General features: G+C 45.2%; 1 protein-coding gene across 2 annotated transcripts in view; it reads right to left on the bottom strand.

Moving 5' to 3' along the window:
• The window catches only part of vtcn1 (V-set domain containing T cell activation inhibitor 1), a 43,128-nt gene that overhangs the window by 13,520 nt on the left and 12,855 nt on the right, over positions 1 to 16,753 (bottom strand). For both annotated transcript variants that reach the window (XR_008724391.1, XM_055644231.1), the window contains exon 3: positions 1,846 to 2,184. Coding sequence is in view for 1 of the 2 variants with exons in the window: in XM_055644231.1 (XP_055500206.1) it covers positions 1,846 to 2,184 (339 nt within the window). In the remaining variant the exon portion in view is untranslated. The remainder of the gene's footprint in view (positions 1 to 1,845; positions 2,185 to 16,753) is intronic.

The following is a 16,753-nucleotide window of genomic DNA, read 5'->3' as shown; positions in this document are numbered from 1 at the left end:
ATAACAGCCTCCTCTTGAACATCAAAAAAACGAAGGAGCTGATCATGGACTTTAGGAGGGCACATCATCCGAGGACGTACACTCCATTGAGGATAAATGGGGATCCTGTGGATAGGGTGGACTGTTTTAAATATCTGGAAGTCCACATCTCTGAGGATATGACATGGGCATCACACGCCTCAGTGCTCGTGAGTAAGGCAAGGCAGCGCCTTTATCACCTCAGGCAATTGAGGAAATTCAGAGTGTCTCCGAGGATCCTCCAGTGCTTCTACGCAGCGGCGGTGGAAAGCATCTTGTCCGGGAACATTACCATCTGGTTTGGGAATTGCTCTGCCAAGGACAAGAAGGCTCTGCAGAGAGTAGTGCGTTCGGCCGAACGCACTATGGGAACTTCACTCGCCCCCCTGCAGGAACTATACAACAGGAGGTGCAACTCCAGAGCAAAAAAAAAATCATGGGAGACCCCTTCCACCCCTGCAACGGACTGTTCCAGCTGCTACGGTCAGGCAAACGCCTCCATTGCCATTCGGTGAGAACGGAGAGGTTGAGAAGGAGTTTCTTCCCAGAGGCAATTCGGACTGTAAACGCCTATCTCACCAGGGACTAACTCTACTGAACGTTTTTCCTTCCATTATTTATTATGTAAAAGAATATGTATGTTATGATTGTGTTTATAATTTGTTGGTTGTTTTGTTGTTTGTCTTTGCACAAAAGTCCGTGAGCATTGCCACTTTCATTTCACTGCACATCTCGGTAGGCGGCGCTGCTCTGGTCAGCAGCGGCCTCTGCAGTCTGTCCGCGTTTTATTATTTTCTGTCTGTGTTTAAATGTAGTTTTTGTTATTTTTTGTTGGGGTGTGTGTGGTGGGGGGGGGGGTGGGGGTGGGGAAACTTTTTAAAATCTCTCCCTGCACTGGAGACCCGACCTTTTCTCGTCGGGTTTCCGTTGTCGTTGGGGCCGCAACGAGGAGCGGCCTCCAACAGGAAGAAGCCGGGGACTCTGGTGCTACGACTCACCGTCGCCGTCGCGGGGCTGGCCGAGTCCGGAGCGGGTGGAGCGGTGGAGGAGCGCTGCTGCTGCTGCTGCTACCGGAGAGTCGGAGGCTCCAACGGCAGGTCTGTGGACGGCGGCACCGGGAGCCCGCGGCTCCCTGGAGGGAGACCGCTTTTCAGGGCTCTCGCAACGGCGACTTCCCCCGCCCGAGTTGCGGGGTTGAAGAGCTCCTGGAGCGGGGCCTAACATCACTGCCCCGCGCGGCTGGAATGGCCGCGGGACAGCGATGTGATGGATGTTTATGTAAATTATGTTGTGTCTTGGGTCTATGTGTTTGTAATGTATGGCTGCAGAAACGGCATTTCGTTTGGACCTCAAGGGGTCCAAATGACAATTAAATGTATCTTGTATCTTGTATCGTATGTGTATGTGACAAATAAACTTGACTTGACTTCCTGTAAAAAAAAGCTGTGTTAAGAATTAAAAAGAATCCCTAATACTGAACAATTAAATAAATACACCCAGGTACATTTGACCCTCACTGTAAACGGAATAAGAGAGAAGACAAGGAGGTTTCCAGTAGTGGCTGAGTCTGGGACAACATCAGAATAAAACAATGTTCCTTTTGAAAGGAGAAGAGGAAGAATTTCTACAGCCCGAGGGTGGTGAATCTGTGGAATTCACTGCCACTGACAGCTGTGGAGTCCAAGTCATTGGGTATTTTTAAAATGGAGATTGACAGGTTCTCGATTAGTACGGTAGTAAGGGGGTATGGGGGAGAAGGCAGGAGATGGCCGAATGACCGATGGGCCGAATGGCCTAATTCTGCTCCTATCAAGTATGAAAACATACCCCAAACAGATAGCAGGACAAATCCAGGTCCATATCCATTGTCAGTGCTAACACTGACAATGTACTTTCCCTCATCCCAGATTTCGACATTCTTCAATGTAAGGAATGCTTTTCCTTCTTTAAATGAGGATGTGTCGACTTCAATTCTTCCCGAGTAGTTGGCATGTTGTTTGCTGACATCGCTTTTATCTTCCTTGTACTCGTACAAGATTCCGGCATCTTGATCCTTCTCCCACCTCACCCACGGTACACATGGATTGTCGCACTCAAACGTACACTTGAAGGTGACATCCTTGCCGATCTCTACATCTGTGGCTCGTTCACAAGTGGTGAATGCATCTGAACAAAAGACAGAAAGGGGTTTATTATTGTCACCTTCACTTGAATTGAGTTTAGTTTATTGTCACGTGTACCGAGGTACAGTGAACAGCTTTTTGCTGGGTGCTAACCAGTCAGCAGAAAGCAACAATCGAACTGTCCAAAGTGTACAGATACACGATAAAGGCAACAATCTGCACAATGTTTATGCAAGATAAAGTCCAATCAAAGATAATCTGATGGTCTCTAATGAGGTAGATAGTAGTTCAGGAATGCTCTCTAGTTATTGGTGGGATAGGTCAGTTGTCTAATAACAGCTGGGAAGAAACTGTCCCCGAATTTGACCAGGTCCTGATGTTAAAATGAGTTCTTTTTGCCAGTCTAATTCAAGAAAACTCGATTCAAACCATTGCTGCTAAAATCAATTCTTTATTCAGACAGTGCTGGATAATTCTTTAAACCTTCCAACACAGAGTTAGAAACCCTGGAGCAGGTCGAAAGAACCAAAGATCCTATAGCAGAGCAAGATAGGCTACTCCTGCTAAATGCAATGGGCTGACCTGTAGTATGCTATGGAGGGGATCCTGGGCATTTTTCCACGCCCATTTTAGCAACCTGAGCCTACCTGACCCGACCCGACTCGCAGTGTAATCAATGTTGCGGGGCAACAGTTTGTGTGGGTTATATTCAGAAATTCTGTCAGTACAAACTTCTTGTCAAGAATAAAATTTGATTCTGGCAATTGTCTTTTTTAATGTTTTTTAAATCATTTCTTTTTAAAAGGCTCACAAGCAGTGTTTGAGTTGATTCTGTAGTAACCGGAACCGACCCGACTCGCAGGGTAATTGACAGGGGGGGACATTTTGTGCGTGATATAGGGTTAGATTCATAATTCTGTTAGCTCATAATTCTGTTAATTCTTGTTAAAGAATAAAATGTTTATAAACACACATACATGAAAATTATATAAATGTATATAATCATATAACACACACAATTATATTTCTTCTGATCCAATAATGAACTTTATTTCAGACTAGACACGGGACATTAAATAAGAAACATTGTAAATAAAAAACATTGTAAACCTCCCCGCAACTTCACACACACTAGGTCTTATCCCCCCCCCCCCCTCGGCACTCCCTCGCCTGCCCCCTCACTACAATGTCTCTCGCCCCCTCCTATGCCCCGCTCCCCGCTGCCCCGCACTCCCTCTCCCACTGCGCCCCCGGACCCCACACTCTCTCTCCCTCTCCCGCTGCCCCGGGCCCCACACTTCCTCTCCCACTGCCCCGGACCCCACACTCCCTCTCCCGCTGCCCCGGACCCCACACTCCCTCTCCCGCTGCCCCGGACCCCACACTTCCTCTCCCGCTGCCCCGGACCCCACACTCCCTCTCCCGCTGTCCCGGACCCCACACTCCCTCTCCCGCTGCCCCGGGCCGCGCACTCTGACCGGAAGCGAGATGACTGAGCAAGATGGCGGAACAAGATGGCGGGGGCTGATTGCTAAAATAATCACCCATGAATCCGCCCATGAGCGTACTACACTTTTGCGTGAGAGTAACCCATCTTGCTCTGCTATAGGATCTTTGGAAAGAACTACTGACTTTGGCATAAATGTAACACATTATATAGGTAAAAGACAAGGATGGCACAAAAGGAGTGGCTAACTATTAACCAATCATTATGGTTTACCATACATTTTAACTTATTTGCATTAACCAATCAACTAAATCCTTTCCATTGACTGACAAAACGTATAGTCACATGATTTTCCCTTTTCCAGCCCCTTTACAACCTTCTTCCCCTCTGTGGTTTCTTCAACCTCTTTGCTCAAAATCATTTTATTTCAATAAAGTAAAACCACAGATATAAAACTAATTCTCACAGAATACTTTTCAGAAAGTTATTTCTAAAACTTCAGATTTAAACAAAGTCTAATATTTACAATTGTAATTAAACACAATACACTTCACAATTAATTTCCTTACAACCACATAGTTAAAATACAGTTACTTATGGATTACAAAGATTAAAGATGAGTTTTGCCCCATTCTTACAAAGTGGTAAAGACTTAAGTTATTGCTAATCACACAATTCCCAACTCCATCCACATAAAGGCCATTAACTATCACACTTGATTGCTTCTTCACAAGCTCGGGTCTAATTTTCATTTTGTATTACAACCTCCCCCTTCTATCTCTGGAGGAAAATAATGTAAGGCCTCTTCACTAAAAGCATTCCTCACAACAAATGAAAGATTATCAAAACAGAGTTACTTTCTCAGTTTCTGGTAACCATAAGAAATCCTTTTGCAAAGGTCACGCAACCATCACCTATGCCTTATCTCTTATCTCAACATAAATACATTTAAACAGCACAAACCATCTCACAGACTTGTATCTACCCTTGGTGCCTACAATCCAACATAGACAACCATAAATCGCCTTAATGATACACCCGAGCTCGAAAGATGTGTCACAACGGAAGAAGGATGGTGCCCATCAGATCAACATTTCCATGTTGTGATAAGCCATCTGTTCTCCTGTGTGTGTTCTTTGTTCTTTATTTCTTTGTGGAGGCATGTATTTCTGAAAGCCCCAACTCCAAGCTTTTCTCTTGCAACTTAATACAAGTTCCTTAAGAACTTATCATTTGAGCAATTTTATTATATATTTCCTCACTGATTCTTGGTGACTTTAACATTCATGTCTGCTGCCCCACAAAGCCTTTTGTGAGTGAATTTATGAACCTGGTTGAGTCCTTCAATCTGTCTCTACTCACCACTGGACCCACGCACAAGCTTGGTCATACACTGGACCTAGTGCTTTAGTCTGGTCTCCCAACTTGTAACACAGATATTATTGAAGCCTGCCTGTCTGATCATAGTGCTATTATATTCAATATATCTCTGCCTTTCTCTCCCTCAAAATCCCATCTCGCTGCTCGCTACTCCCACTACGTTAACTCCACAATGACCAGTAAGTTATCTGAGGCTCTCATAGCCGCCCCCGACATCTGCACTATTGAGGCATCCACCCCCCATCTCAGTACCACAACCTCATTTCTTTATTCAATACTAACTGCTCTTCCATCATGGATTCTGTTGATCCTCTTAAAATGAAAAAGCCCAAGCCTAAAGGTGAGCCGTGGGTCAATGACACCACCAGAGCCCTAAGAAGAGAATGCAGAAAATCAGAACGGAAGTACACATCTGATAAGCTTCAAATTTCCTTTGAACTCCTGAAAAACAATCTTCACAAATACCAGGAAGCGGTAAAATCTGCAAGAACTAAATATTTTTCTACCCTTATCTCCAAAAACGCTCATAATTCCAAGGTCCTTTTTAGCACCATCACCTGTCCTGCCACCAGCACCAGCCTAACTGGGTCCCCTGCCAAGTGCGAGGAATTTACTACATTTTTCACCAGCAAAGTAAAGAACATCAGAACGAATATTTCCCCTCCCACCCATGACCTGGCTGTCTCATTGGTTTGCTCTTCAAAATTAGATTGTTTCCAACCCGTTACTCTACCCTCCCTTGTAAAACTGATCTCCACCATGAAACCTACTACCTGCCCCCTCGATACTGTCCCCTCTGCCCTCCTAAAGGATGTCATTACAACAGCTGGTCCCAGCATCCTCGCCATCTTCAACATCTCTGGCCACCAGCACTGTACCTACCAGCTTCAAACATGCGGCGTTCCATCCACTCCTGAACAAAACCTGACCTTGACCCCACCTTGCCAAGCAACTACAGACCCATTTCTAAACTGTCTTTCTTCTCAAAAGCCCTTGAAAAGGTAATTTTAAGTCAACTTATGCCTTGCCTTGACTAAAACACTACCTTGGAAACTTTCCAATCAGGTTTCAGGGCCCACCATAGCACAGAGTCTGCCTGGTTGAAGGTACATAATGACCTACTCCTCACCGTTGACTCCAGCGACTGTGCAATCCTGCTCCTTCTTGCTTCTTGACCTCAGCGCAGCATTTGATACTGTCGACCACACCATCCTAATTGACCGTCTCCGGTACGGGGTTGGCATTGATGGCACTGCCCTGAGCTGGTTCATCTCCTACCTCAAAGGTAGGAGTTTCTCTACTAACATAGGCAACTCATTCTCCTCCCCAGCTAACCTCTGCTGTGGGGTTCCACAAAGTTCCATCCGTGGCCCCATTCTCTTCTCCCTGTATATGCTCCCCTTAGGCCAAGTCATTGAAAGGCACGGCATTTCCTTCCATTGCTACGCAGACGATACACAACTCTATCTCCCCCTGAAGCCCAAAAACCAATCTAACCTTACCCACTGCCTCGAGGATATAAAGTGTTGGATGGCCCAGAACTTCCTCAAACTAAACTAGAGTAACCATATAATAACCATATAACAATTACAGCACGGAAACAGGCCATCTCGGCCCTACAAGTCCATGCCGAACACATTTTTTTCCCCTTAGTCCCACCTGCCTGCACTCGTACCATAGCCCTCCATTCCCTTCTCATCCATATGCCTATCCAATTTATTTTTAAATGATACCAATGAACCTGCCTCCACCACTTCCACTGGGAGCTCATTCCACACCGCCACCACTCTCTGCGTAAAGAAGTTCCCCCTCATATTACCCCTAAACCTCTGTCCCTTAATTCTGAAGTCATGTCCTCTTGTTTGAAACTTCCTTATTCTCAAAGGGAAAAGCTTGTCCACAGTCTGAGGTCATTTTAAGACTTTAAGTCTGAGGTCATCCTTCTCGGCCCCTCGGACTCAATCAAAACGATAGCAGGCAGCCTTGGAAGCCTTACCCCACTACTCAAACCTCACGTCAAAAACCTTGGCATGATATTTAACACAGCATTGAAATTTGACAAACAAGTCAATGCCGTGGTAAGAGCTAGCTTCTTTCAGCTTCGGACGATAGCTAAAATAAAACAATTCCTCCAGTTTGATGACCTGGAAAAGATCATCCACACATTCAACTCCTCCCGCCTAGATTACTGCAACTGCCTTTACACTGGCATCAGCCAATCTTCCCTGTCCAGCCTGCAACTGGTCCAAAACGCCACAGCGAGACTCCTGACGGGCACCCGAAAAAGGGGCCACATCACCCCGATCCTGGCCTCTCACCACTGGCTCCCTGTGCGGTTCCGTATAAACTTCAAGATCCTCCTCCATGTCTACAAAGCCCTCAATGAGCTTGCCCCCACCTACATAAAAAGTCTGCTCACCCACCACTCCACCTCCAGGCCCCTCAGATCGGCCGACTTGGGGTTGTTGAATATCTCACGGTCTAGGCATAAGCTCAGGGGCGACCGCGCCTTTGCGGTTGCAGCCCCTAGACTGTGGAACAGCATCCCTCTTCCCATCAGAACTGCCCCCTCCATCGACTCTTTTTAAAGTCAAGACTAACGACTTATCTATACCCCCAAGCCTTTCATGACGTCCTCTGAGCGAGGGCTATATGTATATATGTATGTAGTTTGTTTGTTTATACTATTCTTATAACAAATGTAAAGCACTTTGGCCAACGAGAGTTGTTTTTTCAATGTGCTATATAAATAAATGTGACTTGAATCTGGTGGTGTGCGTTTTCACACTTCTGCACCTCTTGCCTGATGGGAGAGGGGATAGGGAAGAAGAGGGAGTGGCTAGCGTGCAACTTGTCCTTAATTACGCTGCTGGTCTTGCAGAAGCGAGCCAAAGGAATGGAGGTCCCGACCCGAAACGTCACCCATTCCTTCTCTCCAGAGATGCTGCCAGTTCCACTGCGTTACTCCAGCATTTTGTGTCTATCAAAGGAATGAAGGTTGGTTTGTGTGATGGTCTGGGCTGTCTGTGTCCACAACTCTCTGCAACTTATTGCGGTCTTGAGTTGATCCCAAACCAGGATGTGATGCATCCTGATACAATGCTTTCTATGGTGTATATGTAGATGTTGCTGAGAGTTGTTGGGGACATACACAGAAATACAGTGAAAAGCTTTGTTTAGCATGCAGTCCAATCAAATCAGATACTATACACAAATACAATCAAGCCAAACTCAAAGAAAGAAAGTGCAGAATATAGTTCTCAGCATTGTAGCGCAATAGTTCCATAGACAAAGTAGTTGTGGAGTCTGAGGGTGGTGAATCTGTGGAATTTATTACCACAGACAGTAGTGGAGACTGTCTTTTTTTAAAGCAGATTGCTAGATTCTTGACCAGTAAGCATCAGATATGCCATTTGTTGTAGCCTTGGTAGGTAATTATATGTTACTGTCGTTGGTTTACCATTGTCACGTGTACTGAGATAGTAAAAATATATAATTTTATGTGCTAGCCAGACATATCATATCACTCACAGTACAACAGGTTGTGCTAAAGACAAATGAAAATTACAGTGTGTAGGAAGGAACTGCAGATGATGGTTTACACTGAAGGTAGACACAAAATGCTGGAGTAACTCAGTGGGACAGGCAGCATCTCTGGAGAGAAACATAGAAATTAGGTGCAGGAGTAGGCCATTCGGCCCTTCGAGCCTGCCACCGCCATTCAATATGATCATGGCTGATCATCCAACTCAGTATCCCGTATCTGCCTTCTCTCCATACCCTCTGATTCCCTTAGCCACATCTAACTCCCTCTTAAATATAGCCAATGAACTGGCCTCAACTACCCTCTGTGGCAGAGAGTTTCAGAGATTCACCACTCTGTGTGAAAAAAGTTCTTCTCATCTCGGTTTTAAAGGATTTCCCCCTTATCCTTAAGCTGTGACCCCTTGTCCTGAACTTCCCCAACATCGGGAACAATCTTCTTGCATCTAGCCTGTCCAACCCCTTAAGAATTTTGTAAGTTTCTATAAGATCCCCTCTCAATCTCCTAAATTCAAGAGAGTATAAACCAAGTCTATCCAGTCTTTCTTCATAAGACAGTCCTGACATCCCAGGAATCAGTCTGGTGAACCTTCTCTGCACTCCCTCTATGGCAATAATGTACTTCCTCAGATTTGGAGACCAAAACTGTACGTAATACTCCAGGTGTGGTCTCACCAAGACCCTGTACAACTGCAGTAGAACCTCCCTGCTCCTATACTCAAATCCTTTTGCTATGAAAGCCAACATACCATTCGCTTTCTTTGGAATGGGTGAATGGGTGAGGTTTCAGGTCGGGACCCTTCATCAGACTGAGTGTCAGGAGAGAGGGAAACAGAGATGTGGAAGGGATGTGTGAAAACAAGAAATCAAAAAGGGAGTTGTCAAGGAAAATACAGAATGAATCATTGTTAGCTGCGGGGCCGTGACACCAATGCATCCAACCAGTAAAATTTAATCAGGAGGAAACTAATCGAACTAGCATGAGGGAGAGATGGAGAGAGGAGAAAAGCAAGGATTACTTGAAGTTACAGAAGTCAATATAAATACATCTAGGTTATAAACTGCCCAAGCAAAATGTGAGGTGCCGGGCCTGGCACTGACAGCGGAGGAGGCCCAGGACAGAAAAGTCAGCGTGGGAATGGGAGGTGGAGTTAAAGTATTTAGCAACTGAGAGGTCATGTTGGCCAAGGCAGACTGAGCGGAGGTGTTGAACGAAATAATCGGCGAGCGTGCGCTTAGTCTCGCCGATATACAGGAGTCCATACCTGGAACAGCGGATACAGTAGATGAGGTTGGAGGAGATGCAAGTGAACCTCTGCCTCATCTGAAAGGACTGTCAGGGACCTTGGACAGAGTCCAGGGAGGAAGTATAGGGACAGGTGTTGCATCTCCATTTGTTGCAGGGGAAAGTACCTGGGGAGGGGGTGGTTTGGGTGGGAAATGACGAGTTGACCAGGGAGTTGTGGAGGGAATGGTCTCCATGGAAAGGGGTGGAGATGGGAAGATGTGGATATGTCTTTCATTGTTCTGTTGTCAGTACATTTGAGAAATAACACTTGTATCTCTCCTTAGATGGTGTATGTCAATAAGACGAGAGATCTGGTTATTATTGCTCCTTACTCTGTGCACATTATGTTTTAAATGTTGATTGCTTTGCGAGTGTTGAATACAAGTGATTTGGGAAAAGATATCTTGCTTGTTGCATCCCACCATTTTATTTTGCTGTTTATTATGATGGAAGTTTTAGGTTTGTTATTGTCATGGCTACTGAGGTACAGTGAAAAGCTTTGTTTCACAACTATCCAAACAGTTCAGATAATACTCTACATAAATAAATCAAGTATTCAGGTAGTGAAGTGGAAGATACAGAGTGCAGAATATAGTTCTCATTCTTGTAGCGCATCAGTTCCAGAGACAAAGTCCAATGTCCACAATGGGGTAGAGATGAATCAGACAGTAACCTAGCTTATGGAAGAATGCTTTGAAAAGCCTGATGACAGAGGGGAAGAAGCTGTTCCTGAGCCTGGTGGTGCCCATTTTCAAGCTTCTATACCTTCTGCCAGATGGGAGCAAGGAGAAGAGGAATGACAGGGTTGGGATGTCTTTGATTATATTGCTTCTTTTTTGAATGCCTGGTTTGGGCTTTTCAACACAGGCTTTGGAAAACTGTGGTCATTCTCGGTTACATTGTTTGTTTGGCAGAAATAGAAGATACATGGAACAGCAACTGCTAGAATCTTCCGTTGAAGAAAAAGTACTTGAGTAACTCAGAGGGTCATGCAGCATCTCTGGAGGACATGGATGTACGATATTTCAGATCGGGATCCTTCAGAAATAGATCATCTCCAGAGTCTTCAGTGTTACAATACTCGACAAGGTTATATTCAAGGCAGAATTGAATTAATTGTAAGATACAGCATGGAAACAGGCCCTTCGGCCCACCGAGTCCACGCCGACCATCGATCACCCGTTCACACTAGTTCTATGTTATCTCGCTTTTGTATCCACTCCCTACACACGACGGGCAATTTACAAAGTTCAATTAACTGACAAACCCACGTCTTTGTGTGTGGAAGGAAACCGGAACACCTGGAGGAAACCCACACGGTCACAAGGGGAATATGCAAACTCCACACAGACACCACCCGAGGTCAAGAATGAACCTGGATCTCTGGCACTGTGAGGCAGTGGCTTTACCAGCTGTACCAACCAATGTGCTCAATTGATGGAGTGACGTTTGACCATATCTGTGAATAGGCCAAGGCAGAATATCAGTGGATAATTCGAAAATGTGATCATTCATTTTGCCAGTGGTCACAGTAGTGGCAAAATTCAGTCAAGTGGAGACCAATAAAGTTGTTATGTCCCAAAGGTCCTTTTACAGACTGGTTATCCTAATCACTGTTGGGATGAATAAAACTGTTTCGAGAAACAGAACTGCAGATGTTGGTTTAAATAAAAACACAAAGTGCTGGGGTAACTCAGTGGGAAATGCATGCGGAGGAGATGTTTCCACTAGCGGGTGGGCCTCGGACCAGAGAGTACAGCCTTAGAATAAAGGGACGTATATTTAGAATAGAGATGAGGAAGAATTTCTTTAGTCAGTGTGGGGAACCTGTGGAATTCATTGTCACAGATTGTTACAGGTTCTTAATTAGTAACGGCATCAAAGGTTACGGGAAGAAGGCAGGAGAATGGGGTTTAGGCTGTAGGCCGAGCATCAAAAATGGGTCTTGAAATCAACTTTCATGACCCATGTCTCAGAACAACACGAAATCTTGCAAAGATTTAGATTAAATATAATTGAGGAGGAAGTCATAACTCGTCAGTGTCAAAATTTGCACATTAATTAATTAAACTAATTAGAAAATGAGATTGAAAATGTAAGCGCCGTCTAGTATCCAATGCCCATATTACACCTTGGGGGGGCCTATTTCTGTATTGCAGTCTCTTATATTATACCATCTATATATGACGTGAACACGACTGTAATCATATATAATTATATAAAATAATATAATTAATATAATTTTTTAAATTTTTTAAAAAAATTAGATGGCTGCAGAGGTCCTCTTGAACCAGCCTAATTAATGGGAGAGTGCAGTTCCTGTGGATTCCCCCGTTTACTGAACCCCACTGACAGCCAGTGTGCAAAGTGGGGGTCACGGCCATAGGGCAAAGTCAGCATGGATTTATGAAAGGTAAATCATGTCTGATGAATCTTCTAGAATTTTTCGAGGATGTAACTAGTACAGTGGATAAGGGAGAACCAGTGGATGTGTTATATCTGGACTTTCAGAAGACAAGGTCCCACATAAGAGATTAGTATACAAACTTAAAGCACACGGTATTGGGGGTTCAGTATTGATGTGGATAGAGAACTGGTTGGCAGATAGGAAGCAAAGAGTAGGAGTAAACGGGTCCTTTTCACAATGGCAGGCAGTGACTAGTGGGGTACCGCAAGGCTCAGTGCTGGGACCCCAGCTACTTACAATATATATTAATGATTTGGACGAGGGAATTGAATGCAACATCTCGAAGTTTACGGATGACACAAAGCTGGGGGGCAGCGTTAGCTGTGAGGAGGATGCTAGGAGGCTGCAAGGTGACTTAGATAGGCTGAGTGAGTGGGCAAATGCATGGCAGATGCAGTATAATGTGGATAAATGTGAGGTTATCCACTTTGGTGGCAAAAACAGGAAAGCAGACTTTTATCTATATGGTGGCCGATTAGGAAAAGGGGAGATGCAACGAGACCTGGGTGTCATGGTACACCAGTCATTGAAAGTAGGTGCAGCATGCAGTGAAGAAAACGAAAGGTATGTTAGCATTCATAGCAAAAGGATTTGAATATAGGAGCAGGGAGGTTCTACTGCAGTTGTACAGGGTCTTGGTGAGACCACACCTGGAGTATTGCGTACAGTTTTGGTCTCCTAATCTGAGAAACGACATTCTTGCCATAGAGGGAGTACAGAGATGGTTCACCAGACTGATTCCTGGAATGTCAGGACTTTCAAATGAAGAAAGACTGAATAGACTCGGCTTGTACTCGCTAGAATTTAGAAGACTGAGGGGAGATCTTATGGAAACTTACAAAATTCTTAAGGGGTTGGACAGGCTAGATGCAGGAAGATTGTTCCCGATGTTGGGGAAGTCCGGAACAAGGGATCACAGTTGAAGGATAAGGGGGAAATATTTTAGGACCGAGATGAGAAAAACATTTTTCACACAGAGAGTGGTGAATCTCTGGAATTCTCTGCCACAGAAGGTAGTTGACGCCAGTTCATTGGCTATATTTAAGAGGGAGTTAGATGTGGCCCTTGTGGCTAAAGGGATCAGGTGGTAATGAGAGAAGGCAGGTACAGGATACTGAGTTGGATGATCAGCCATGATCATTTTGAATGGCGGTGCAGGCTCGAAGGGCCGAATGGCCTACTCCTGCACCTAATTTCTATAGTGGGACTGGGGCAATGCCAGGCTGGGGGAAGGCTAAGGCAGGAAAATGCCTAACCCTAACTCCCCCCCCCCCCCCCCCCCCCCCCCAGAGAGCAGCCCATGGCTGGTCAATAGACAATAGATGCAGGAGTAGGCCATTCAGCCCTTCGAACCAGCACCGCCATTCAATGTGATCATGGCTGATCATCCCCAATCAGTACCCGTTCCTGCCTTTTCCCCATATCCCCTGACTCCGCTATTTTTAAGAGCCCTATCTAGCTCCCTCTTGAAAGCATCCAGAGAACCTGCCTCCATCGCCCTCTGAGCCAGAGAATTCCACAGACTCATCACTCTCACTGTGAGAAAAAGTGTTTCCTCATCTCAGTTCTAAATGGCTTACTCCTTATTCTTAAACTGTGGCACCTGGTTCTGGCTGGAGCTGAAGCTGGTTTGGGACAGGCTGCAGGCTCCGTACGTGTGCCCCGCAACGCGTCCCCCTTGACCAGCACGCCATTCTGGATCATCGTGGTGATGATGGTGGGGAGCAGCAGTGCCCTGCACGCCACCCGGGCCGCCTTCAGCACCCCCATAGTGCCGGCACCGTCAGACTGCCCGCTCGCTTGCTGCAACATCGGCAGCCTGACATCCCGACCGACCCCTCGCCGCACCCACGGGAGGCCCGACCCAATGCTCACCAATCCAGCAGAGGCCCGGCCAGACGCTCACCAATCCACCAGAGGCCCGGCCAGACGCTCACCAATCCACCAGAGGCCCGGCTAGATGCTCACCAACCCGATTGACCGGCTAACTGACTGGACCATAACTGTACATTTGTTATTTATCATTTTTATTTAACAGTTCACATTATAACTTTATAAAGCTAAATCAATTGAGAAACAAAATGAATAGCAAGGTGAGCAATACCATTATTCCTTGGAAACCTTGTAATAGTTTTGATGTAATGAGGAGGCAGCCATGATCCCAGAGTCCTCGCTGCCTAGCGACCATATAACAAAGCGCAGGATTGGTCAATTTGCGTCCGACCTCAATGTCAAACGTGCATTGATTGGGCAATTACTACTCAGGAAATTTGAGGTTTTTCTCATATTTCTTAAGAATGTGCAGGTTTTGGTCGATGAGTTTCAGGTATGATTTATATAATAGTTTAAATATGTTCCGTGAGTTGGGTCACGAACCTGAATGAAAAAGCTCCTCGGCCACAGCTTAGCTGAGAGGAAAAGATAGATCAGCCATGATTAAATGGCAGAATAGACTCGATGGGCCGGATGGCCTAGTTCTTCCCCAATGACGTATGAACATATGACTGGTTGGGATCATGTAAATCCCTTGAGAAATTAAATCCCTTGAGTAGATGTAGGAGAAGAGTATCAGATCGTATCATATCAAATCGTAATAACTGTACAACAAAGTCTCTTTTACTGTTCCTCTTCTTGCCTGGTTAACTTTAATTGAGTTTTTTGTTCCACGAAAGATTGTTCAATATAGGAGGCGCCATCGTGTCGCCATGTTAAACCGTTATTTTACCCTTTAATTATGAACCCGCGTTCTTAATGCTATCCTCCTCCAATATTAGAATTGAGGAGGTTTATTGTCCATTTGACCCATTATGAGGGTGACACGGTGGCTCAGCGATAGAGTTGCTGCTTCACAGCACCAGTGACCCAGGTTACGGGTGCTGTCTGTACGGAGTTCGTTCGTTCGTGCTCCTAGTGACCTGGGTGGATTTTCTCCGAGATCTTCGGTTTTCTCCAGCACTCCAAAGACGTACTGGTTTATGGGTTAATTGGCTTAGTATAAATGTAAATAGTCCCTGGTGCTGTAGGATGGCGTTTATGTGTAGGGAACGCTGGTCAGCGCGGACCTGGTGGGCCAAAAGGCCTGTTTCCGCGCTGTATCCCTAAACTAAACTAAAAGAGGGAAATGAAGAGGGCAAATAGAGGATAAAGTACTGCTTTGGCAAATAATGTAAAAGATCCTCTGAAGATATTCTAAGTGTATATTAAGGGCCTAAGAGAAACTAGAGAGATAATAGGGCTCTTTATAGATCAACAAGGTCATCCATGTTGGAGCCACATGAGATAAGCAAGATGTTAAACCAAGAGTCAGCTGTCAAAAGTGCTTAATTGTTAGATGTACTGCATGGAACAACAGAACAATTAAATGCTTACTTGCTGGCAGCTTACCAGGTCTATAAATGCAACAGCACACCGATAACATAGAAAAATAGTTGCAGGAGTAGGCCATTCTGCCCTTTGAGCCAGCACCGCCATTCAATACGATCATGGCTGATCATCTAAAATCAGTACCCCGTTCCTGTTTTTCCCCCCCATATACCTTAATTCCTATAGCCCACAAGAACTAAATCTAACTCTCTCTTGAAAACAACCAATGAATTGGCCTCCACTGCCTTCTGTGACAGAGAATTCCACAGATTCACAACTCTCTGGGTGAAAAGGTGCTTCCTCATCTCACTCCCAACCCCTTAAACCATGACCTCTGGTTCTGGACTCCCCCAACATTGGGAACATTTTTTTCCTGCATCTAGCATGCCCAATCCTTTAAGAATGTTATAGCTTCTATAAGATCCCCTCTCATCCTTCTAAATACAAAAATAGTATTTCTAAATACAAGCCCAGTTGACCCATTCTTTCATCATGTGTCAGTCCCGCCATCCTGGGAATTAACCCGGTGAACCCACACTGCACTCCCACAATAGCAAGAAAGTCCTTCCTCAAATTAGGAGACCAAAATTGCACACAATACTCCAGGTGCAGTCTCACCACGGCCCTGTACAGCTGCCATATGACTTCCTTGCTCCCAAACTCAAATCCACACGCAATGAAGACCAACATGTCATTAGCTTACTTCACTGCCTGCTGTACCTGCATGCTTACTTTCAGTGGCTGATATACAAGCACACCCAGGTCTTGTTGCACCTCCCCTGTTCCTAATCTGACATCATTCAGATAATAATCTGCCTTCCTGTTCTTGCCACCACAGTGGATAGCATCACATCTATCCACATTGTACTAGATCTGCCATGCATCTGCCCACTAACCCAACCTATCCAAGTCACCCTGCAGCCTCATAGCATCCTCCTCGCAGCTCACACTGCCACCCAGCTTGGTGTCAACGACAATATAATCAAACAAACAATAAATTAATAACTATAATACTAGCTAACCGCCATAGAGCAAGATAAAACAGTCCCTATTGCAACCAAAGACACAGTCCAGAGAACATTTTTGCTGAGGTTAGTGTTGTGTAGTGTTCAAGAGCCTGATGG

Source organism: Leucoraja erinacea, chromosome 13, assembly GCF_028641065.1.
Source record: "Leucoraja erinacea ecotype New England chromosome 13, Leri_hhj_1, whole genome shotgun sequence".
Classification (NCBI taxonomy): domain Eukaryota; kingdom Metazoa; phylum Chordata; class Chondrichthyes; order Rajiformes; family Rajidae; genus Leucoraja; species Leucoraja erinaceus.
This window is presented reverse-complemented; position numbering and strand designations above follow the sequence as displayed.